The sequence below is a fragment of the Maniola jurtina genome, chromosome 22 (genome assembly GCF_905333055.1).
Source record: "Maniola jurtina chromosome 22, ilManJurt1.1, whole genome shotgun sequence".
Classification (NCBI taxonomy): Eukaryota; Metazoa; Arthropoda; class Insecta; order Lepidoptera; family Nymphalidae; genus Maniola; species Maniola jurtina.
In genome coordinates this window covers 8,590,767-8,614,790 of record NC_060050.1, presented here as the reverse complement: position 1 = coordinate 8,614,790, position 24,024 = coordinate 8,590,767, and the positions used below count along the sequence as shown (strand labels likewise).

The 24,024-nt window shown below is 36.4% G+C and overlaps 1 protein-coding gene across 2 annotated transcripts; it reads right to left on the bottom strand.

Moving 5' to 3' along the window:
- Positions 1-20,775: 20,775 nt before the first annotated feature.
- Positions 20,776-23,914, bottom strand: LOC123876904 (3-hydroxyacyl-CoA dehydrogenase type-2-like). 2 transcript variants are annotated; one of them, XM_045923312.1, is made up of 6 exons: positions 23,797-23,914; positions 23,558-23,722; positions 22,659-22,823; positions 22,177-22,414; positions 21,309-21,524; positions 20,776-21,127 (listed from the first exon to the last, which is right to left on the bottom strand). In XM_045923312.1, the coding sequence occupies exons 1-5, from the start codon at positions 23,803-23,805 to the stop codon at positions 21,331-21,333; spliced, it is 771 nt and encodes a 256-aa protein (XP_045779268.1). In that variant the 5' UTR covers positions 23,806-23,914; the 3' UTR covers positions 20,776-21,127; positions 21,309-21,330. The 2 variants fall into 2 exon arrangements, with proteins under 2 accessions (XP_045779268.1, XP_045779267.1); XM_045923311.1 differs by having other exon boundaries at positions 20,776-21,524.
- Positions 23,915-24,024: the final 110 nt, after the last annotated feature.

The following is a 24,024-nucleotide window of genomic DNA, read 5'->3' as shown; positions in this document are numbered from 1 at the left end:
TATCTGTCCTTTTCTAACGAAATTTATAACCCATATCAGAAAGGGATAAACATATTTGTCTCGATTTCACATAATTTTGCAGAACTTGAAGTGGCTTTACTTGGGAATTATTAAAGATAGCCGTTACCCACGACTTTGCTTGCATGTACTTTTAACAGATAAAAAGATGACCTCCGTTATTGACAGCCCTTACATAAAACGGGTCATATTATACCTACTAGTTTTGTTAATTGATTTAGATGCGAGAATTTCACTGCCTGTGGAAAATCTTTTGAAAATCGGTTTAGCCGTTTTGAAGAATCACATCACACTAATATTATAAAGGCGAAAGTTTGTATGTGTGTGTCTGTGTGTGTGTCTGTGTGTGTGTATGTTTGTTACTCCTTCACGCAAAAATTACTGGACGGATTTGGCTGAAATTTGGAACGGAGATAGATCCTGGATTAGCACATAGGCTACTTTTTATCCCGGAAAATCAAAGAGTTCCCACGGGATTTCAAAAAACCACGCGGGCGAAGTCGCGGGCATCGGCTAGTAACACAATAAAACGGATGTTTGGATTTCTACTTCGTCCTAAAGATTCGTGTGTTTTCGCAATAATTTATATAGGTAGGTATATAATTAGTATATAGATACTATATAGCACTCGCGAATAATGTAGCATATATCAGTGAAAGTATTTTCAGAATCATTAGTTCCGCAGATAGCCCCTTACATAGGTAGGTATCAACTAACCAACTAACTTTTACCTGTTTTTAACCTCCGACCCACAAAGAGGGGTGTTATAAGTTTGACGTGTGTATCTGTGTATCTGTCTGTGGCATTGTAGCTCCTAAACTTATGAACCGATTTTAGTTTAGTTTTTTTTTGTTTGAAAGGTGGCTTGATCGAGAGTGTTCTTAGCTATACTTAATCCAAGAAAATCGGTTCAGCCGTTTGAAAATTATTAGCTATTTTCTAGTTACTGTAACCTTCACTTGTCGGGGGTGCTATAAATTTTTAATTTACACTTGTTAATATTAGTTTAGTATAGATAAGAGAGTTATATCAAAATCAGAATTTTACACACAGACACATCTATTAAGTTTATTTGGTTAGATCAAAATTACGGTCGTGTAAGTAAAAACCGGCTCATTTTGAGAGGCTCTCAAAAGTTGAAGTTGTTTATAGAAAAATGTACATTTTTTGTGGTCGGATAAAACCGTATCATTCGTTATACCTATTAGGTATACTAGATGACCTAGGCATTTTTGGATTTCCTTTTTTAGTGGGTCTACGTTACAGAAAAAAAACCTAGACGCAAAAACTTCAGTTTTTAGACTAGACTGGGTTTAAGCGGTAGGTAGATAGATGCATTGATACTGTCAGTCAGTCAGTTTATCCCTTGATAAGGCTGATAGATATAATTATTCTTTTGCAAATCTCATTCTTATTTAATAAATTGTTTTTTTTCGTGAAACGATAGATACGTATTTTTTATCGCTGAGTTTTTATGAACGATGACGTCATGGTTTGTGTGCTCATCTGATGGTAAGTGACATTCAAATCCAAAACGTATATAGGCGGACGGTAAAAAATTGAATATTTCTCAAACGAAAGCTAAAGACATTTTTAATAACTACCTACTTGTGCAATAATTAAAGAGTATAATGAGTCTGCTTCATCAGAACAGAACAGCAACAGAATAACAGTCAAGCGCAGGCGTGTGAAGATTCTTCAGAGAAAATCAAAGAAATCTTAATAATATTATTCTCAAACGGGCATCAGTGATGTTCCTAGGGAACCCTAATAACTGCAATCGTACGCGAACACAATAATTTTGCATAATCACACACTTTTCACAGCGCATCTAATTTTCATTATTTACAAATAACATAATTTCTTAGTACCTACGCGACTTTCGATGAATAATAAAATTGTAAGGGACATTCCTTCGTCTACCTATCTCTCTTTGTCGGAGGGTTATTTATGGTGTTGGAAAGAGAGGAATGGCGAAGGAAGTGCGGTCTTATCGTTCATTCCAAGAATAACTTTCCCATAGATTGTGATGTTGGATGTTTTGGAATGCAAAAAGTGTGTCGGGCTCATCTTTGGCCGTGGTATTGTAGTTATTCCTAAGCGATCGTATAGAGGATCATTGTCAACGATCCCCCGTCGATTTCCTACGTATGATATTATTGTTCTCATCTCTATCTGCCCTGGTTCGTGTATTCTCGGTTCCTAGATCGGTGCATTTGTGATAACCAATTCTAATTGCTGTGATTGGCTGAATTTACCATGTTCTTGCTGCGACAGTGAGTTTGAGCCACTAGCGGAACAATGTTAGCCGGTCAGAAATGATTGCAATTAGTCAACCTGTATGACGTCCGTGTTCTGTTTTTGATTACAAAAAAGAAAAAATTGTTGTTGCAATCATCAATTTTAGCAAATAGTGAAAGAGAGTCGACCAATCAGATGTCACAACTACCGTCACACTTTCTGTGAAACTATGGCAGTAGGCTTACCGAGTAATGAAAACAATTTTTCATTCTGTAATGTCATGTGGCAAGTAGGGTTGCCACCTGCCTCTTTTTGATTTACAGGCTACCACCATCAAAAATACGGGGTTTAGATTTGAAGAAATTTAAAAATTTGAAGTATTTGAAGAAATAGGCGGTGGTTCTCTCTGAAATGCATGGAAAGCCTATTTAGATATTTCAGTTTATTTGTAAGTTTTGTATTTTTTCTCTGTATGTTGCCGTGTCTTGATTGGTGAACTGTGTTTGCAATGTGATTTTAAATAAAAGATTTATTTATTTAAATAGCTTTTAAAAACTCTAGTTTTGTAAAGCAAAATGCTATACATTTCATGCATACAATCTTTGCATTTTAACTTAAATTTACATTTAACTTGTAATTCCACCTTCACAGTACCAATACTATGGCCGTAGCCAGGAATCGATTTCGGGAGAGGTTTTATCAGGGCCGGAACTGAATCCTGTCATGAGGAAAATAACATTCGCTCAACTTTATGGGCTAATTACCTGGTTAGTGGAATTTCGCCTTTCAATTTGACAGTGAGATAAAATACAACAATAAAAAAGCGCGAGCGCAGTGAGCGTAAGTGTTTGTGTAAGTGAAAGGGAAACGAGTTTAGCCATAGCAAGATTTTATTTTTAAAGCTCCCTATCCATACTAATATTACAAATACGACAGTATATCTATTTGCCTATCTATTTGTTACCCTTTCACGGCCCATCTTCTTTACCAAAATTTTGGTACTTACTATTCAGAGGTAACTTGTATCCCAGACATAAACTTTTTAGCCCGGAAAATCCCCCACGGAATTTTTAAAACTCTAAATTCATGCAAACGAAATTGCGGGGCTTACACGAAGTAATACAAATTCAAAGCGCGAGTGAAGTGAGCGCGAAATGTTTGATATATTTCCAAAAAATAATTGGTAAGCAAATGCAAGAAATAGTGTAAGTATTATTTTAGGCTTAGGTTTTTGACGGCTTCCCAGGCGCAGTCGCCATTTCTAAATTTCTGGTCTGGTGGGAGGCTTCGGTCATGGCTAGTTATATGGTTAGTATGGCCCTAACGGCCAAGAAATTAGACTGCATCATCACTTACCACTAGAAAAGATTAAAGTCACGGGCTAACTTGTATAAAAAAAGGCTAACATCCTCAAACCAAGCCCCGCCGCCTTGGCTACGACCATGATCGATATCGAGTGGGTTTCGGCTACGCATTGCCGCAAAAGGAAAATATTCTTTCTACTGGACATAACGTCAGTGTTCGGTTTCGCCAGCCAAGTGCGAGTCAGACTCACGCACCGAGGGTTCCGATTCGGGTATTTTTTTCGACATTTTACACGAGAAATCAAAAACTGTTATGCATTAAAAAAAATATGCATAAAAATAAATAAAAATCTGTTTTAGAATGAACAGGTAAAGCCCTTTCATATGATAACCCACTTGATATATGTAGTTATCTTACTTTGAAAATTGAAAATACTAATATTTGTTCATGAACACATGACAGACGGATAGAAGGACAGATGGACAGACGGACAGACGGAAAGACAGACAGACTGATAGACAACGAAGTGATCCTATAAGAGTTCTTTTTGCTTTTGAGTTACGGAACCCTAAAAATATTTAGTTTTATTTGCCCCGTATTTTATTTTCATAATTACCGGTTTCTCTATCCTGACATACGGGGTAACCAGTAAAATACGGGGCCTCTGGCAACCCTATTCGGAAAACACTGTCACATTCAAGTTAATGTCAAATATTTTGTTTTCAATTACAGAAAGTTGCATCAATCATTATTACAATATTTTCTTTGTTGTGATTGGCTGAATTTTTGAGTTTCAGCCAATAAACAGACTGTTTGCCAATTAAACGTCATAACAATATAAATGCCAGAAAGTTTAACCAAATAAAACAAACTTAATGAGAACCTAGTGAGAATGCAAACGGCACACAATTTATAATACATATTATGTTAGTCGTATATAATAGATATTATAGTAGTCGTTCACTTTGGTAATAGTCAGATTGTCATCAGTAAAATTGATATTGGTCGATGTATCGTAAATTATTGTTTCGGTGACAAATATTTTTATTATCTATTTATCTTTGAACAGAATGGAATAGAATGAAATGGAATGGAATACAATGATAAATTTTTATTCCTGTAAACTTTTAGGTAAACTTCAAAGTGTTTTTGGATGGTCAGAAAAATTTACCACTGGTTCGGAATGCCGTTCCTACGTTTTCTAGGGTTTCGTACCTCAAAATGAAAAACGGAACTCTTATAGGATCACTTTGTTGTCTATCTCTCTGTCTGTCGTGTGTGTCAAGAAAACCTCTAGGGTACTTCCCGTTGACTCAAAACCGTGAAATTTGGCAGGTAACCTAACTGCGTAATTTTGGGTAGTTTTTTTAATCGATAAAGAAAGTTTGCGACATTGTTCAATAAAAAATTTGGATTCCAACTCCTCAATCCTGATGTTGCAGGGGACCTGACTACTAAAGCTAATGGGATTTAAAAAGTGTCGATTATTAATTGATATTGAAGGTATCTATACCAAGTAAACACTTTGTCGTTGACCTCAACCCTGATGCTGTAAGAAATTGCATTCCTAAATCCTGGTGATCCCTCGGGATTTGAAAAGGATAATCCGTTTAAATATTCTTACGTGATACAGAAACAAGTTGCATCCCGGGGACGGGCTATTACGGAGAGGCAACTTTTGTTCTGGGAAATGAAAGGATCGGGATTTTTAAAAACCTAAATCCACGCGAGCGAAGCTGCGGGCATTAGCTAGTTGTAAATATATTTAGAAGCTACTATAAGATAATAGATAAGGTACTTATTTCCTTATATTTTTATTGTATGGCAGCGCGCGGTTTTAAATTATAAATTGCACGTCCTGTCCTTTTCTGTAATACATTTTTTTCTCAATATCTACCGCTTTATCTCATAGAAAGAGTCCGTAAGACATAATACAGTGAAAATAGGCAAAATATACAATTTTTGCAGTTTCCACGTCAGTACCTGTCGAATTTTTCTAACAGTGTAAGCAGCAGAGCTGAGTTTACCATCAAGTGTTGATATGTGGGTGTTCCATAGAAGCTTTGCATCTAACATTATACCGAGAAACACGGGGTTCTCCTTTATTTTCAACATATGATTATTTATCAATGAATTTATGTCATTTAAGGTCCTGGTATTGGGCAGTGTGAATTCAACACACTTAGATTTCTTTGCATTTGGAAGTAAATTGTTAGCAATAAATCAGAGAGTGACCTGTGATATGGCATTACATATAGTATACATTGTCAAAAATTATAATATTAAAGCTGTGCGTATTGCGTGAGGAATAGGTTGCAAGAGAGTTGCAACTTGCAGGGTTTGATGCATACGCTATTGCCAGCAAACATGAGACATATTTTTATCTACAGGCAACGTCTGAGTAGGTAACGCATACGTCTAACGCAAGTTGAAATGTATTTAGTTAGACCTATCGACAAGTTTGGAGTCGGGTGCAGTCTAAATGTGGCCCGTGTGTTTAGACTGTCCGTTTCTGTCAGTTTCACGTGTCGTCCCCCGCACTTCACCACCCCGCTTGCACAAATCGAGACAGCACGAAATTTTCAAGATTTCTGGGTGTAATTTCTGGTTTTCGTAGTTCCCACATAATTATAACAATATAAAATATATAACGATAATTTTTTTACTACATAATATTCATTAAATTTTCTAGGTCTGTGGTTTTTCCAAATTTCATTAAATTGCTTCGTTGTCTAGAAAAACGAGCACAAAGTTGGGCCTTTTTTTAAAGAAAAATACAAATCTTTGAGCCCCTGTAATTTTAAAACTACATATTTTTAGAAAAATCTAAAACACCACAGACACAGATATTAGTTTCTAGACTATGTCTGCAAAATTTCATGGACTTTGGTTGCTTAATATTCAAATGAAATGGGAACTACGATTGTATGGAGTAAGTGACGGAGAGAGCTCTGTTAAGCCGCCCTTTTTATGACAATTTAAATGGGGGAAACAACTGAAGATTATAATTAGATTAAATACTGGCTGATGCCCGCGACTTTGTCCGCGTGGATTCACGTTTTTTTTTAAATCCCGCGGGAACTAGCCTATGTGTTAATCCAGGGTATAATCTATCCCCGTTCCTTTCAGCTAAATCCGTCCAGTAGTTTTTGCGTGATTGAGTAACAAACATCCAAACATCCACACTTTCACATTCAATTCATAATATTAATAGGATTAATTAGGAGTCCCGAGTTCCATGCGTTATTATCAATATTCCTATTTTCTTTTGGTTTATTTCATGAAATGATCAATTCTTAGTTACGGAATGATTTACTTATGGAGTTTGGACCCGTAACCAACGTTTGATAATATAACCTACCTAGTTACATTATCATTACTAATATTAAAAAGCAAAAATGTGTATGTCTGTGTGCTATCTTTTCACGGCTCTTTATACAGATGGTGTAATCGATTTTGACAAAGAGATAGCTTGCATCCCGGGGATTTATACATATGTACATCTTTATCATATCATACTTTATGTATAGTATGGAATATTATTGTAAATTGAAGAGTTGAAAAGAGCAACCGCCGAGTTTCTTGCTGGTTCTTCTCGGTAGGAACGGCATTCCGATCCAGTGGTAAATTATTTGACGATTCAAAAGTACTTGTAAAAGTTTATTTGAATAAAAATCTATTCTATTCTATCTACAAATCTATGAAAAACTAAAGTGGCGCGCAATTCAACTTAAAGTCATTCTATATATTTCAGATATTTACGATACCTAGATATTTTTGATTTAGGTCCTAATGTGCAATTATTTAAAATGTATCGAGCAGTTATCGCCAAGCAAGTACAAACATGCAACTTGGGTACAAAAATTGCACGCCCAAAGCACATCCGGCAGTACATGTTTCTTCGTACCCGCATAAAGGTTTTAGCTCACTTTTACCATTGCGATACGACACGACACACTTTACAAGACCACAAGCTTAACCCAGCTCTACACTCGCACGTGAAGTCGCGCCGTTATTTCACGCCGTGAATGTATGCCGCAAGCCACGCATGAAATGTTTCCCTCCACACTCGCAAATCTTCACAGTCTTGTTTGTGACGTTGACCATGCGTTCACGTTCACGCGCCGCAAACCCTTTGTCGCGGACCAAAAACCGACACTGATTGGGGAAAGGCGCGAAGCGCGAACGCGAAGGCGTGAACAACATCTACACTCGTGATTCGCAGTTGTCGCGGGCTTTCGCGGCCGTTCGCGCCGCGAGTGTAGAGCCCACTTTACAATGTCCTGAACGAATGCCCGCGCTTCCTCCAATCCATGCTTGGCTCCAAACTGCACGCAGGTTGAAGCCAAGCGCGGATTCACCGTTGTGGGCACGATGGGCATGCCCACAACCCTAATAGACTTGTGATGTCACACTTATTTAATTTGCTAACCTTTAAAATTCATAATCGATTTAGTAGTTAAATGTGACACTGTGATGTTTTTTTATTTTAATAAAAAGAATATTAGCCATGCTAATTATGACTAATACTCCCCTTTCCCCGCCAATTAAGCGAAAAGCTTGTGCCAGGACAACAACGTACGACAATAGCGCAACGGGTGGGGTTTGAACCGCCGACCTTTCGGAATTCAGTCCGCTCCTCAACCGTTGAGCTATCGACGCTCTATGTGCAAACAAACACACACACATTTACTTTTGTAATTTTGTAACCTTACACTATAAAAAGCCTTTTGGACATAATTCAATGTTTGGACCATTGGACATTGGACAGTCAACGTTTATCGATCGAAGTCGTTGTATCCGTATCGTAGGCCCTAAAGGGCGTACCGCCACCATGACGTGACGTAACTGCGGCCGTCTGGATTCAATCGTCAACCTAATTAAAACATTCCCTATCGATTATCGCATAGATGGCGGTACGCTCAGCCGATACACGCCGATATATGTTTAATTCAATTAATTGGATTTTTAATTGCATTAATTCGCCGACTCGAAATTCGTTAAGGAAGTGGCCAAGGATAAAATTGAACAGTATATTTCTGCGTATACCTTTTAACCACAAAGTCAACAAATATTTACTCTTTCGAGTCAAAGAAATCTCCTAATCTAAAAGAAAAAAAGAAAATTAATTTATTCATCAATCTGTGTGTGATAAGCAGTAGAAATTATTTCTTTCTTGAAAGTCATATTCATAATACTCGTTTATATTCTACTTCCTACTATAATATTATAAATTCAAAAGTAGCTATGTTTGTCTTTTGTTGATTTGTTCTTCAATCACGCCGTAGCCCGCAACGAAGCAATGTATCGACGCGGTTTTTTTGCATGGATAATGGATGTACATAGTTAAAAATTCTGCAAAATGACATAAAACTACTTTTTATCCCGAAAAACTAAAGGGTACCCCACGAGATTTTTGAAAAACCTTAAACCACGCGGATAAAGTCGCGGATACCATTTAGTAATTCCATATAAATAAATAAACAAAAATTTATAAATATTGCTTAATTCAATTAATTGGATTTTTAATTGCATTTTGCTCATTTCATCAGCGGCCAAGGGTAAGAGTAACTATAATTAAATGAAAATTGAGAGATATAAAGCCACCACATTAGTTAAAATGACCCTTTTAAATATTTTTAAGTACATCTTAAAAGTTTAATCCTGTTCCTTGATAAAGAAAGTACATATTAATAAATCATACCTACCAGATCATTTGCAATGTGATTTTAAATGTCGCAATTAATGTTTCCTTTTGGGATTTTTGGAATAAATTTTCATTTTTTTGAGTCATTTATAGGTATGTATGAGTTATTTCAATAATGTCCATATGAAAATTCCTATAGATTTTATACCTTTTTATTTATTTACACCAACAACTTCCATACAGTTATGACTATAAAATTAACAAATACAAATTAATTGCAGTATGGTTGTCCATTACAGTTACACTTATGAATAAAAATAATCTAACATGCAGTAATACACATTCTTAATTTTTTTTTAAACAATTGAAAGTACAACATTTACTATTAAAAATTATAAAACAACAAGTAATAGTAAAAGGTAAGTGGATAAAAAGGAAAAAATATTAAAATTTAAAAAAACTAATATAAAAACGGTCAATAGGACTTCTTGAAATTTTTATTTAGCTTCTAAAATATCCCAGACCCCAGTGGTCTGCATTCCAGACATATTACTCACTGTCTACCAAAAGGTTTTACATATCTAAATGTGATTCATTTAAAACGTGTGCTTTAAAACCACTTTTTTGTCGAATTACTTAATGATTACATTTTATTCATAAGTTAAAAAAAAATATGTTTACAAAAATATACCATGATATTCAAAACTTAGACCTTTTTTTAAATTATAGATTTCTGAATGAATAATTTATTTACAGTAGTCCCAAGCTAAGCAGAGATAAAAGGCATAAAAAGGGCTGTATGCAACGATCTCTATGAGTTACGCACTACGAAATATATTCCTCAATCAATTTTGGACTTGCCTTTACACAAGTTCAAAAAATCTATTAAAAATATGCTCCTGAGAAAAGCATATTATACAATCGAAGATTATGTAAATGATAAAAGAGCGTGGATTTGACCTGCAATTCGCTCTTCTTCGGGACTTCAATTGCTTTTATACATGGCATAATATTGTATATCAAATCTTTGGAAAGAGCAACCGCCGAGTTTCTAGCTGGTTCTTCTCGGTAGGAAAGGCATTCTGAACCAGTGGTTGATGCTTTTGACGATTCAAAAGAACTTGTAAAATTCTAATTGAATTAATAAAAATATTTTGAATTTGAATTTGAAAATTTGAATATGAATTAATGACGAATTACTTGATCCTTTCCTTGCCTCGCCGTAGTCGAATATAATGTTCCATAGACACCCAGATAATATAAGCCTCAATAGCTCAACGGTTATAGGAGCGGACTGAAATCCGAAAGGTCGCCGGTTCAAACCCCACCCGTTGCACTATTGTTGTACCCACTCCTAGCACAAGCTTAACGCTTAGTTGGAGGGGAAAGGGGAATTTTAGTCATGATTAAAAATGGCTAATATTCTTTTAAAAAAAAAAATTGTCTTGACAAGTTGGCCTCTACACATTATGGAGCTACGAACGCGTAGAAGCGTTGATGTCTTTTATATGGGCCGCAGCAAATTCCTTTTCGCACGCAACAATACAAGTAATCTGTCATTATGCACGCTGCCTTATGGCTATAATTTAGGTAATACCGCACAAGGGCATTAGGAATCTCCATACTTGATTCGCTATGAGCATAATATTAGTTGCGCCAGACTTATGTTGTTTTTCTCAGGGCAACGGGATGAATTCCAAAAGGTCGTAGCTCCAACCGCACACACTGCACTTTTTACATTGCTACAATATTATAGTTCAGTCATATTAGGAAAACAAGTGTAAATTTAAAATTTATAACACCCCCAACAAGTGAAGGTTACAGTAATATCTAGAAAAGAGAGTCTTTCAAACGGCTGAACCGATTTTCTTGGATTATAGCTAAGAACATTCTCATCAAGCCACTCATTAGCCAGGTTCATTAGTTTAGGAGCTACAGACAGATACACAGATACACACGTCAAACTTATAACACCACTCTTTTTGGGTCGGGGGTTAAAAATGCACATAACTTCGAAAAGTTAGGATGCGTGCCCGAGATTAAAGTCCCGACCTCGGTTTCAGATAAGAAATACTTCAATAGAATTAATGCTATAATTTTCACGACATCGAACTTTATTTCACACGAAACAATAGCGGTAATCTATCATGCGCACGCGGCGATATTGCTGCTATTTAGGTAATACTTACTATAGAAATGCATTAGAGGTTTCCATAAAATATTATCTCTTAGATAGAGGATCTTCTCTGATAGAAAATGGTCTGATTTACTAAGATGATACTAGTCGATATCCATACTAATACTTATTATAAATGTGTAATTTTATTTTATTTTATTATTATTGACTTTAAAAAATATACAAAGAGTTTTTGCTACATTCAGCGCCACAAAAACCACAGTTGGTTTTACCGGGCACTGAGTATACTAATTATAGCTATACAATAAAAATAAAATTAGAGAAATAATTGTGTCTCTATATCTGTTATCTTTTCACGGCCCATCCATTTAACCAATTTTGACAGAGTTAACTTAGGTACATCCCAGGCACAGACAGAATACTTTTATCCCGAAAAAAACTGGCAAAGTGCGAGTCAGACTCGTGCACCGAGAGTTCCGTACTCGGGTATTTTTTTCGACATTAAAAATAAGTAGATAAAAATCTATTTTAGAATGTAGAGGTAAAACTCTTTCATATTATGATACCCCACTTGGTATAGTTATCTTACTTTCAAAATTGAAACATTTTTTAATTTTTTTTAAATGATGTGACCACAAATTAGCGGTTTTCAGATTTATTCCTGTACTTGTGCTATAAGACCTACCTGCAAAATTTCGTGATTCTAGGTCAACGGGAAGTATCCTATAGGTTTCTTGACAGACACGACGGTCAGACAGGCAGACAGACAGACAGACAGACAGACAATAAAGTGATCCTATAAGGGTTCCGTTTTTCCTTTTGAGGTACGGAACCCTAAAACATTCGAAATTCTAAAATGTTTCAAAAAACATTAGTTTATTTAGAAAACTAGCTGTGCCCGCGACTTCGTTCGCGTGGAATAGTGACTTTTCGGGCAGCATGTACGTTAAAAATGTTCGCCGTGATTCTTTAAATTGACATAACTTTTTTATTTATGAACCGATTGACATGAAATAAACACTAAATGTTAAGTGAAGCTTACTGCAATATATTAGTGAAAACCGTATTTAAATCGAATAAGCCGTTTCTGATATTAGCGTGCACAAACACACAGACAAACAGACAAAAAAAAATTAATTACAATTTCGGGTTCGGCCTCGATATAATAACAACCCCTGCTACTTTTTTTATATATATTTCCATTGTACAGACACCACTTTTCTACAATTTTATTATAAGTATGTATAGATATAGTTTCGTTTGTAAAAGAGAGAGCTTTATACCTACTAACTTCTCTCCGAGAATAAGGTGTAGACTGTAGTGGTAACATAATATGTAGATAATATTACATATTTACATCCCGTGAACCCGACACAAAAGCAATGCGATCGTCAAGTCGTAGCCGGGGACGTGTAGAATTTAGCGTATACCGGCCAATGTATGGAAATTTACGATACAAGGTAATTAGAATGCGGATGCAGAGACTGATGGGGAAATAGACAGCACAAGGTGATAGACTAATTTCATAAAATGTAACTAATGAAAGAATATGTGTTTTGTGTGAAATGAAAAAAAATTGTGAATTTTCACGGCTCATTCTATGAAATTTGATACAGAGGTACCAATTGTAATTCGCGTATTTTTAAAACAAGAGTGAATAGGTATTTTCCAGGTAAAAGCGTCTCATCTTAGGCCACATCATCACTTTCCATCGGGTGTGATTGTGGTCAAGCATGTGCCTTAAAGTGGCCTATAATAAATAAATAAATAGAAATGAAAAGCATCTCAAACAATACATTTATTCGAATTGTCAATTGTGGAATTTGTAATAAATGTAATAGTGATAATTACGTAAACTAAAGCATAATCAGGCTACTTATTGTCCCGGAAAATCAAATAGTTCTCAAGGGATTTGTAAAATACCTAAGCCCAAACGGTAAAAATCGCAGGCATCATCGGAAAAAAAAATAGGACTACCTAATTCTATTACATTACATGGTGCCCGCGACTTCGTCCGCGTGGATAGGTATATAGATTTAGGTATACCTACTTATAATGTCTATCTCCATTCAAATTTTCAGCCAAATACGTCGAGTAGTTTTTGAGTGAAAGAGTAACAAACATACACACACACGTACAAACTTTCGCCTTCATAATATTATAGGGTGATACCTTTTCACGTAAGTCTGTGTTATAATGTTAGACCGTAGTCCGTACAAAGCAATAAATACACGGGCTTCATTATCTAGTTAAACATCTTTGAAGTAATGACTGAATATGAACTTCGGACCGGTCCGCTGTGAGAAGCCGCCGACTGGATTTCTTATGACTTCCTTCAATATCAACCCTTCGTCAGCCTTCTACTGACCACAGGTCTCCTCTCAGAATGAGAAGGATTTTAGTAGGCCACTAGCTGACGCCCGCGACTTCGTCCGCATAGATTTAGGTTTTTCGAAATCCCGTGGGAACTCTTTGATTTTCCGGGATAGCCTATGTGCTAATCCAGGATATTATCTATCTCCATTCCGAATTTCAGCCAAATCCTTCCAATGGTTTTTGCGTGAAGGAGTAACAAACATACACACACACATACACACAAACCTTCGCCTTTATAATATTAGTGTGATAGTATTTGTACGCTCGACAACCCGCTGGACCGATGACCTGAAGAAGGTGGCGGGGAGCGGGTGGATGAGGAAGGCGGAGGACCGTGTCTGGTGGCGCGTTTTTGGAAAGGCCTATGTCCAGCAGTGGGCGCATACAGGCTGATGGATTGGACTTACGTTTCGCTGGCCAAGTGCAGATTGGCAGACTTTGATGGGCACACATTTTTGAGGACATTGTGGAGAACTCTCAGACTGCAAGTTTCTTCACAATGTTTTCCTAAAAATTTATAACCCCCCCGACAAGTGAAGGTTAGGTACAGTAACTAGAAAAGAGCTGATAACTTTCAAACAGCAGAACCGATTTTCTTGGGTTATAGCTAAGAACACTCTCGATCAAGCCACCTTTCAAACAAAAAAACTAAAAAATCGGTTCATTAGTTTAGGAGTTACGATGCCACAGACAGATACACAGATACACGCGTCAAACTTATAACACCCCTCTTTTTGGGTCGGGGGTAAATAAAAAAATAAAAGCATGATTTCAGATTTCGACTTACAATTTTATTATGTCAAACGCAGAAAACGTAAAGTTCAAAGGTTTATTACAGCTTTTTCAAATAAACTTTAAATTAAAACAGTAATATTCAAAAGTATCACAAAATAATAAAATGGCTTTTCAGTCGAGCGGCCGATATCCATAAGGTATTATTGGAAACAATGGGCCTATAAAAATCGCTTAAATCATTGTCTGCTCCGGTCTCTTGTCTTATGCAACTGCTGTTACATAACAACCGGTCCGCTGCAGGATACCTGACACACCGGCAATGGGAACAGGAAACATTTTCGACGATCATCCTGGCGCAGAGGCAAACGCTGTATCTTATATTGGTATAAATAAGAACTTGAACTGAGTACTTGAGTGAGAACAGTGGATCTGTGGATTTTTTAATCAGTCAAATGTTTCCAGTGATGTTGATTTAAATTTTAAAAAATAGGTTAGTACTATTTTAAACTAGCTGATGCCCACGACTTCGTTCGCGTGGATGTAGGTTTTTTAAAATTCCCGTGGGAACTCTTTGATTTTCCGGGATAAAAAGTAGCCTATGTGCTAATCCAGGGTATAATCTATATCCATTCTAAATTTCAGTCCAATCCGTCCAGTAGTTTTTGCGTGAAGGAGTAACAAACATACACACACTCACACACACACACACACACACACATACAAACTTTCTCCTTTATAATATTAGTGTGATTAGTGGCTTTCTCTTTAAGATTTTTCTTTTTACACATTATTTTTGGATAAGTATAGAATGTAACGGCTATACTCATGTATTTAATCGGTGTAAGACAGACTAGTTTCGAACCCATCCGACTCGCAGTGAGCTGAATCTCTACAGAAAAGGACCCGGGATGGGTTGGAAACTATATAGTCGGGCTTACACCAACTAAATACGTGATTATAGCCGTTACGTTATCTACTTATCCAAAAATAATGTCTAAAAAGACAAAACTTAAAGAGAAGCCCACTTTATTAGGATAATTTTACAGATGGCTCTTATTTTGTTCTGTAGTAGTTATCTGATAAGACCACAGCGCAGCGCTGTCCACTGCGCCAGGTAGGTTGTCTACCCTACAAGGCCGTGTGTAGCCCGCCTTAGCAGGGCGCCATACAATGACCTACTGAGGTTATTTATAATCCATCCAGATTACAAGCATTGTTGCGCAGTCTAGGCTACTAACTTAGTCAAATTATGTTCTGCGTAGGATCGCCAAACTTCTAACTTTTAACGGACTATTATACTACGCTTTACAAATAAGAAGAGCTCCGCCATACTTATAATGTAATGTCAAGGAGATCTCTTTATTATTCTAAATTTTTGGGGTTCCGTACCTCAAAAGGAAAAACGGAACCCTTATAGGATCACCTTGTTGTCTGTCTGTCTGTCCGTCTGTCGTGTCTGTCAAGAAAACTTATAGAGTAGCACTAGGCTATCACCATTTGGAAATAATTGCAGGTAGGCAGGTACATGTTATCAGACACTAACTTAGCTGTCTTGGTACTGAATTACGTACCTACTTAGTACTTACTCTATTACGTTCTATACTGAGCAGAAAACACAGACGGAGATCCATAGATCCATGATTCTGCGAACTTAGCTACTTAGCTACGCTTTGGGTAGCTCTATCGTAACTCTTAGACAGCTTTATCAAAGGTAGAATATAATTTGGGGTACCTACATAGAGCATCGCTACAGCTTCATAAATATCAAATTCTCTGAAGACAGACTAATGTTTACTTCGAGATACAGAATATTACTATAGTCCCTTTATCTAGGTGTCACAGAATTAAAAATAAATAGAAATGGTAACGGAACCTGAGCTCGCCGAAATGTGTAATGAAGCTTCGCAACCCACTAAGCTATATCGGTTACTCTGGTTCTCCTACGAATCTCCTCCTTTCTGATTTGATCATATAGAGAAGCCCCAAGCATAAACCATAGCTCTCTCCATCGCCCGCTGAGTTATTCTGAGCTTTCTTATGAGGCCCATAATTAATAACCATGTCTCGGATGCATTGTCATCACATCTGGCGACACGCACGAAGACTTTGGTCTTCAAGCACTGAGGAATTTTTTACGAGAAGACATCTCGAAGCTTCCTTAACTTAAGGGGCTAACCACTTTCTCGAAATTAGACCTACCTAGCTGAATTGGCAAGTATCATATATTCATCTACAATTTCGAAGAGCAGAGCTTTTAACAATTAATTATAATTGGATGGGACGGGACATGAGCATTGATTCAGAACACTCGATTCCGTAAGTTATCGTTCGATAAGATGTATTTTTCGGCGATTCAGAACATTCGATTCGGTAAGTTATATTCGGTTATTCGGTTCGATAACTTACCGAATCGAGTGTTCTGAATCGTCCGGCTAATGCCCTTTCTATTACTTAGTATTTTATGATAGGTGTTCAACTTGATCTTATTGAAACGGATTTGCTATTTTAAGCTATTACTGAATCAAAATGCATGTTCGGAATCTCACCTATTCAGATTCCTGTGAGCTTTGAATTCAAGAACAACTTGCAAGTTCATTATTAATTCATATTCGGTGTGCAGCTCATAATGCAATTGGGTCTAATGACGTACCTAGACACCTAGACGAACAGAATTTCAAATCCGGGTTCAAGTAGGTACTTATTATTCTAAGGGCATAGTCCACTCAGCTGACAATTAGCAGTCGCTTCAATTAAGGTAACAAGTGTAAATTAAAAATTTATAACACCCCCGACAAGTGAAGGTTACAGTAACTAGAAAAGAGCTGATAACTTTCAAACGGCTGAACCAATTTTCTTGGATTATAGCTAAGAACACTCTCGCTCAAGCCACCTTTCAAACAAAAAAACTAAATTAAAATCGGTTCATTAGTTTAGGAGCTACGATGCCACAGACAGATACACACGTCAAACTTATAACACCTCTCTTTTTGGGTCGGGGGTTAAAAATGCGAGCCCGAAGTAAGCAAAGTATGGCACCTGTTTAGAAATGACCATAAGATGGAAAGTCTTTTATTTTGAGTTCCCTCAAGTTAAATGTTTGCTTATTCATAAAATTATTTAATTCCCTTAATAACGACCGTTCTTCAACGTTAATTAAAACGTATTATTGTGTTAGAATCCCTACTGAGAAGTATGACGGACTCTAATTTGGAAATTTCGAGACAACCGTCAACACACTAATTTGTGGGTGAAAAAGTAACAACATTGTACTAAATTGCACATGTACAAGATGACAAGGGCTCATTTTCTTAAATCGTGTAATTATTTTAAAAGACAATTAAGTGGCAAATTAGTTGAGACCATGTTTAAACGCGGTGTGTGGTAGCTACAGAAAATTATGTAGTCCCGACGGAAAATATTAGCTGTTCGATCTACATTGCTGGTCTTCCTAACCCTCAACAAAAACGACTTCGCTTGAAGCACTTCTTGTATTGAGTCTACGGTAAAGCTTTCTTCATCCGTCCAGTAATTTATTCAAAACATGGCTCGAGGATTAATGACGTGAGAAATCGGTAATCAAAGTTTTTTAATGTATTAAATACAAGTATTTAAACTTCCTTTTCCGATGAGATGTAAGTAGGTATAAAAACCATAATTAACATCTATTTAAGTCCCACTGTAGGTATATATTTATATTTCTTATTAATTTTCCGTTAAATAAGTATTATACATATAAGTACCTACCTACCTACAGTTTTTAAATGGTACCTTCATTTTCCAAAAACCGGACAAGTGCGAATTGAACCCGTGTGGAGAGGGTTCCGCACAATATATTTCAGAGATTTACCATGTTATTTTAAGACCACAAACTTCTTATTAAGTTTTCCTGTTATCGTTATTGTTATACATAGTTAGCAGGTACAACTAATTTTGCCTTTTGAAAAAAGTAACTGCCGATTTCCTTCATTCTTGTCGTTTCTACTCAGGATCAACTTTCCGATGTACCGGTGTAGTTTTCTTGAATTTTCATAAGCGCCATTAATTGGCCTGCCTACTATGAAAGTTAGGTACCTACCTAAATAAATATTATTCATTTCAACTACCTAACTAAATCTTAGTAAATTGTGGCATCTTGGATTGTCATAAAAATATACAAGACATGGTCTACAAAGCGTGTTCGATGTCTGTGACAAGTATGATTGATGACCACTATACAACATTGTTCTCTTATATACGACTTTAAGTATGACGCACGCAAAAAAGAACTTTATTTTCATTGACTTACAGATGAAATTAAGTTAAGAGTAAGCAGACTCTACGGGGTGCTTTTAAAACATTTTTCTTTGGTTTTCGGTACTGGTGTCCCTTGATTTCAATACAGATAAAATTTCTTTTGAATTCATTCTGGAAGCAATTGGACGGTAGTATAAAATTTAACGTACACGCCATCAACGTCTTTAAAGTAATAGCAGTAAGAATAAAATTCGTATGACACTAATTTGTTAGAAGTGCTTACTTTATTACCCTACACTGTTTTACTAGATAAATAAAATAAGTATAATAAAATTAGTAAATATGCTTACCTAAGTATAGCTGGCATTAAGTTACACGTCTACAAGACAACAGAGCTCTTGACTCGTCCGATACAAAAAATTAGGCTCAGGTACTTATGAAAAACACATAGGTATGTATTTCAATGTATAGGTAAGTGTTAATCCTGTGGGCCATAGATATAAATAAATCATTTTTCATACATTTCCCCGTTACGGGTTTTGTCCCTCAGAAACTCCTAACATATTTATCCCACTCTGTAGCACGAATGGGTCGGTGTTCCTATTGCTACGACAAAAGCATAGCTAGCGTAGACACATAGCTTTAGTTTTAAGTTTACGTAATTAATTTAAAAAAAAATGTGCTTTGAGTATCCTTTGACTTGAAAATTAAAAAGTTGAAGAAAACATGAACACAACTCACGCGCCTGTCTATGAAAAAAAGTGCATAAACAAAGAGAAAAGTCTTGTGTTTTTCACGCGCATTGTTTAAATCCAATGCAATGGTCAGGTACAAAGGTGAAAATTGGTTATTGAAGCATCTCCCCCTACATTAGGAATCGTCGCTCATTGGTTTCGTAGATAAACCATAATAAGATTAATAAAAATATAGATTCGATATCAAACAGTGGGCGTTTGAGTATTTATGTCAGACATTACAAATTACCTCACATAAACAGTTTACAATCTTTTATGATCATCTATCTCAACTATCGCCAGCCCACTACTGAGCACAAATCTCCTCTCAGAACGAGAGAGCAGTTTAATAGCCGAAATTAACCCTAACGAACACGAATAACACGAATAGGTAGGCCTTAAATAATAAATCAATCCTATCTGCTAATCATCGATAGGGTAGTTAGCAACGTTGTTACTTATAGGTAGGTCTTTTGTCCAATATTAAGTATGTATGTAGGTATATCTATGGTCTTTTTGATAATTATTATTATTGAGAACTTTGCTAAGTTCACGAATCACGGGTACGGCCGTAAGCCGTTTAAGCTACTCTTTAATTTTTTTTAACAGTGGTTAAAAAAAATTAAAGAGTAGCTAGCTACTAAGTAGGATTAGAAGATACCGATAAGTGCCATAATACCTACACTATAAGAGCGCTAACACACAAAGAGTAACTAGCTACTAAGTAGGATTAGAAGATACCGATAAGTGCCATAATACCTACACTATAAGAGCGCTAACACACTATGGCAACGTCGTCGCCGGCTACGTATCCAATCAATTCGTATTGAAGTTAACTGACTTGGCTTCGGTCTAGCGACGTCCTCAATTTGGAAGCGTAGCCACGACCGATCGGCTCCCAGCCTATTTCAAGTTTTCAACTCTATGATTCAACGATTATAACCAGCTGATAATATTGATACTGGTAACCGGGAATGACGACTTAACGTTTTTTCCTACTCCGAGGCACGAAGGGAATGGTAAGACCAAATTCGGGACAAATTTGGTCACCCATCCAGTTATCAACGTTGTACAAGGTTGTTTAACAACCGCAATCAACTGATATGCACTGTCACAACCCACAAATAGGCCACGCGTCCCTCAACCATTATTCATCCTATTTATAAAAGACCTTCACAAAAAAATCTTTGTTCCTTTGAAGTGGGATAAGTAAATCAGGTTCCATTCATGCAGTGACATAGAAATAAGAGGAGCCTTGTAATGCAAATCAAGATCGCTTGTTCCTTGTTTGTTTATTAGTTAGCTTTATTATTACAGCTAAGAAGGATTTCATAAATAAAATACGTCACTTCTAAACTAATTTATAATATATTTATTTAGTCTTATAGATCCTAAAATAAAGCTATGTTTTTATTATTAATATATTTAAATTTTTTCCACATTTTAGGTACATTCATTCTTTTTCATTCGGTTTTTTCAGCGACAAGAGCTATCAAAGGAAAATTCTCGCTCAGCGCGCTCTCTTGGTGGTTAAAATGTCTCGGCGGAGTAATCGGTCATCGCACTCGCACACTCGCTCATAGCCCAGCTACAAAACTATCCCAACTACAACTCGTTTATAATTTTTAGCTCAACTCGTTTCTCACTAATCGTCTGCGATCGGACAAGCGCCTGAATTCATGCGTTGAAGTTGCGAGCATCAGCTAATTATTATTTTTTATATTAAAATAGCGAGCAAACGAGCAGGCAGGGCCACCTAATGTTATGTGACTACCACCGCCCATGAACATTTGCACCAGAGGGACCGCTGATGTGTTGTCTTTCAGGAATTTGTAGGTCCGCCCCTTGAATAACCCCATGTTGAAATCTAATGGGAACAGCGCCGAAGGGAGTATATACTGTTTTTACAACGGAAACCACCTCTGAGCACCGTCTATTCGTATAACTTCTCCATTAAGCATAGGGTTCTCTATTATACTGGTGACTAAATGCGCGAATTCCTCTGGCTTGCCCAGTCTGGAGGGGAAAGGGGTCATGCGCTTTATGAACTCTAACATCTTCTCTGGTAGGTATGTTACTAGTGGAGTGTTGAATACACCTGCAAAAGAAATAAGAATATGGATAACTAGCTTATAATTAGACAAATTATGTTAGGAGGAAAAAATTATCCCTTAGAGGATGAATTTTCGAAAATCTTTTCTTAACAGTTGTATCTACATCATAATAGGTATCTATACCAAATTTCAGCCAGATGCATCCAGTAATTTCAGCTGTGCGTTCATAGATGAGTCAATCAGTCACCTAAGATATCTATACTTCCATACGAATATTATAAATGCGAAAGTGTGTCTATCTTTTAGTTTTTCCTGGCTCAACAGTTTAACCGATTTTGATGAAATTTGTTACAGAGTTAGCTTACATCCCGGAGACTGACAATAGGATTTTAATCCCAGAAAAGCAATTCCCAAAGGATTTTTATAAAAACCCAAATACACGCAGACAAAGTCGCGGGCATCATCTAGTTATTTAATACATTCTAACCAGTTAAACCAGAAGAGAGAAAATCACAGACATAGATCTCTTGTCTCTCTTGTGCGGTCATACTTCTCATTGCTGAGGGTTGTGACTCTTTGTGTTAACGCTCATTGGTACACCACTAGTACAACCAAGGCTGAGCAGTCATCATGGAATAGAACAACAGCTATTGGTAATTAAAGGTATTAACCAGCTAATTGATACAAGTAGCTCACCTGGTGCTATTGTCATAACTCTGATGCCCTGTGAAGACAGATCCCTAGCAATCGGTAGTGTCATGCCGATGACAGCTGCAGTGGATGCAGCATACCCTGCTTGTCCTATATCCCCTTCGTAGGCGATTGTTGATGCGGTGTTGATAATAACACCTCTTTGTCCATCTTGTGTGGGTTGGTTTTTGCCTATCAGTCCTGCTGCTAGCCGAATTGTATTGAATGTGCCTATTGTGTTTACCTAAAAAGGGAATATTTGATATAAAAATTAACAACTAAGTCTATTTGCATTAGCTCAATCATGCAGGGTCAGCAACATTAACCCTAGTTAGCAACTGGATGGATTCGACTTTGAAGGTCTTAAATTAGCTTTTTCATTTCTGGGTAATACTTAGGAACAGTAAAGCAGCCAGTTCCAATTATTATCACTCTAAGATGTCTTCATATTATGGTCTTACAACCTGTGGAATTTGTGTAGAACTTACATTTACACATTTAACGAATGTGTCTAATCCAGATTCCTTGTCCTTATTAAAGTTATACACTTGACTTGTCTGTGCGTATCCTGCACAGTTGACCAGTGTGTCTAACCTCCCAAACTTTGTCTTAGCTAGATCTAATGCTTTTTTCACGTCTTCTTCTGATGTCACCTGGAACAGAAAACAAATAATGATTAACATTTGTTAATAACTGTGTACTAGCAACATGTAAAACTTTGACGATTTTAGTTTATGCTATTTTATATTCTGTAATGTCACAGTTCAAGACAGTTATCAAGTTAGGAGCAAAAATTTGAAGAGTATGAACTCTAGCGAGGCTTCACCTGCACTGGCACACATATACAATCACTATCTTGCTGAAAGAAACAAGGTTTTTCTTCATCCTGTAAACTTGTTAAAATTGAGATAGTATGCCAGTTCAGTCATTATCCCGTACTAAATATTATAAAGTGTCTGTTATCTTTTCATGACCAATCATTCAATTCAATTCAATTTCATGCATTCATTTTGTCAAAATGAATGCATTTTGACAAAATTTGGTAGGTACAGAGACAGCTTGCATCCTGGAGACAGACAGACTACTTTGACCCTAGAAAGTCAAAGTTCTCACAAGATTTCTAAAAACCTAAATCCATAGAGGGAACCGCAATCGGAATATGATTCAATAATAAAAAAATAGTATTATTTAAGTATTTTTAATACCCTAATCTCTTCTCATTCTGATAGGAGACCCATGCTGTATATGAGCCAGCGATGTGTTGAAATGATGTTTTTTTTTTGTCATTGTGGTACATCATATGATGTATTCAATATCTCCAGACAGAAAAACATTGATTTCTAACCAGAATATTTAGAAATATAAAAATATAAAAGGAGTTTCTTACACAGCCTACAGAAACATGTACATCTTCACCAAGTGTTTTCGCTACTTCTTGTGCCCTTGTCCCTTGTATATCTAGTATAACAACCTTCCCTCCATTCTGTACTAGCCTTTCTACCGTTGCTTTACCCAGACCTGAAGCTCCGCCGGTCACTAAACTCACTAGACCCTGAAATGAGGTTATGTTAATGTTTACCTACGAAAAACATTTAAATTTACGAATAAGGTTTAAGGTACACTTACCTTTAGCATTATTCTGGTAAAATGCTAGAGTTTTTATTCAAAAATAATCAGTTTAACATAGAAACTTGATAAATCTTACTTTGCACATAGATAACCTCTAAGAATAAGAAAGAGTAAATCTAAATGACAAATACAGACCTGTCAAGAGTTAACAGTCAACTTGACGTCAACTGCTAAGTTCGGATACTCGTATCAGATCAGTCATAAGCCATCAACTCAACAAATAAT

Coding starts and splice junctions, on each gene's coding strand:
- LOC123876904 (XM_045923311.1), bottom strand. Junction 22,824..23,557: donor TACATGTTTCTGTAGGCTGT/GTAAGAAACTCC, acceptor TTTCTGTTCCAG/GTGACATCAGAAGAAGACGT. Junction 22,415..22,658: donor CATTCGTTAAATGTGTAAAT/GTAAGTTCTACA, acceptor TTCCCTTTTTAG/GTAAACACAATAGGCACATT.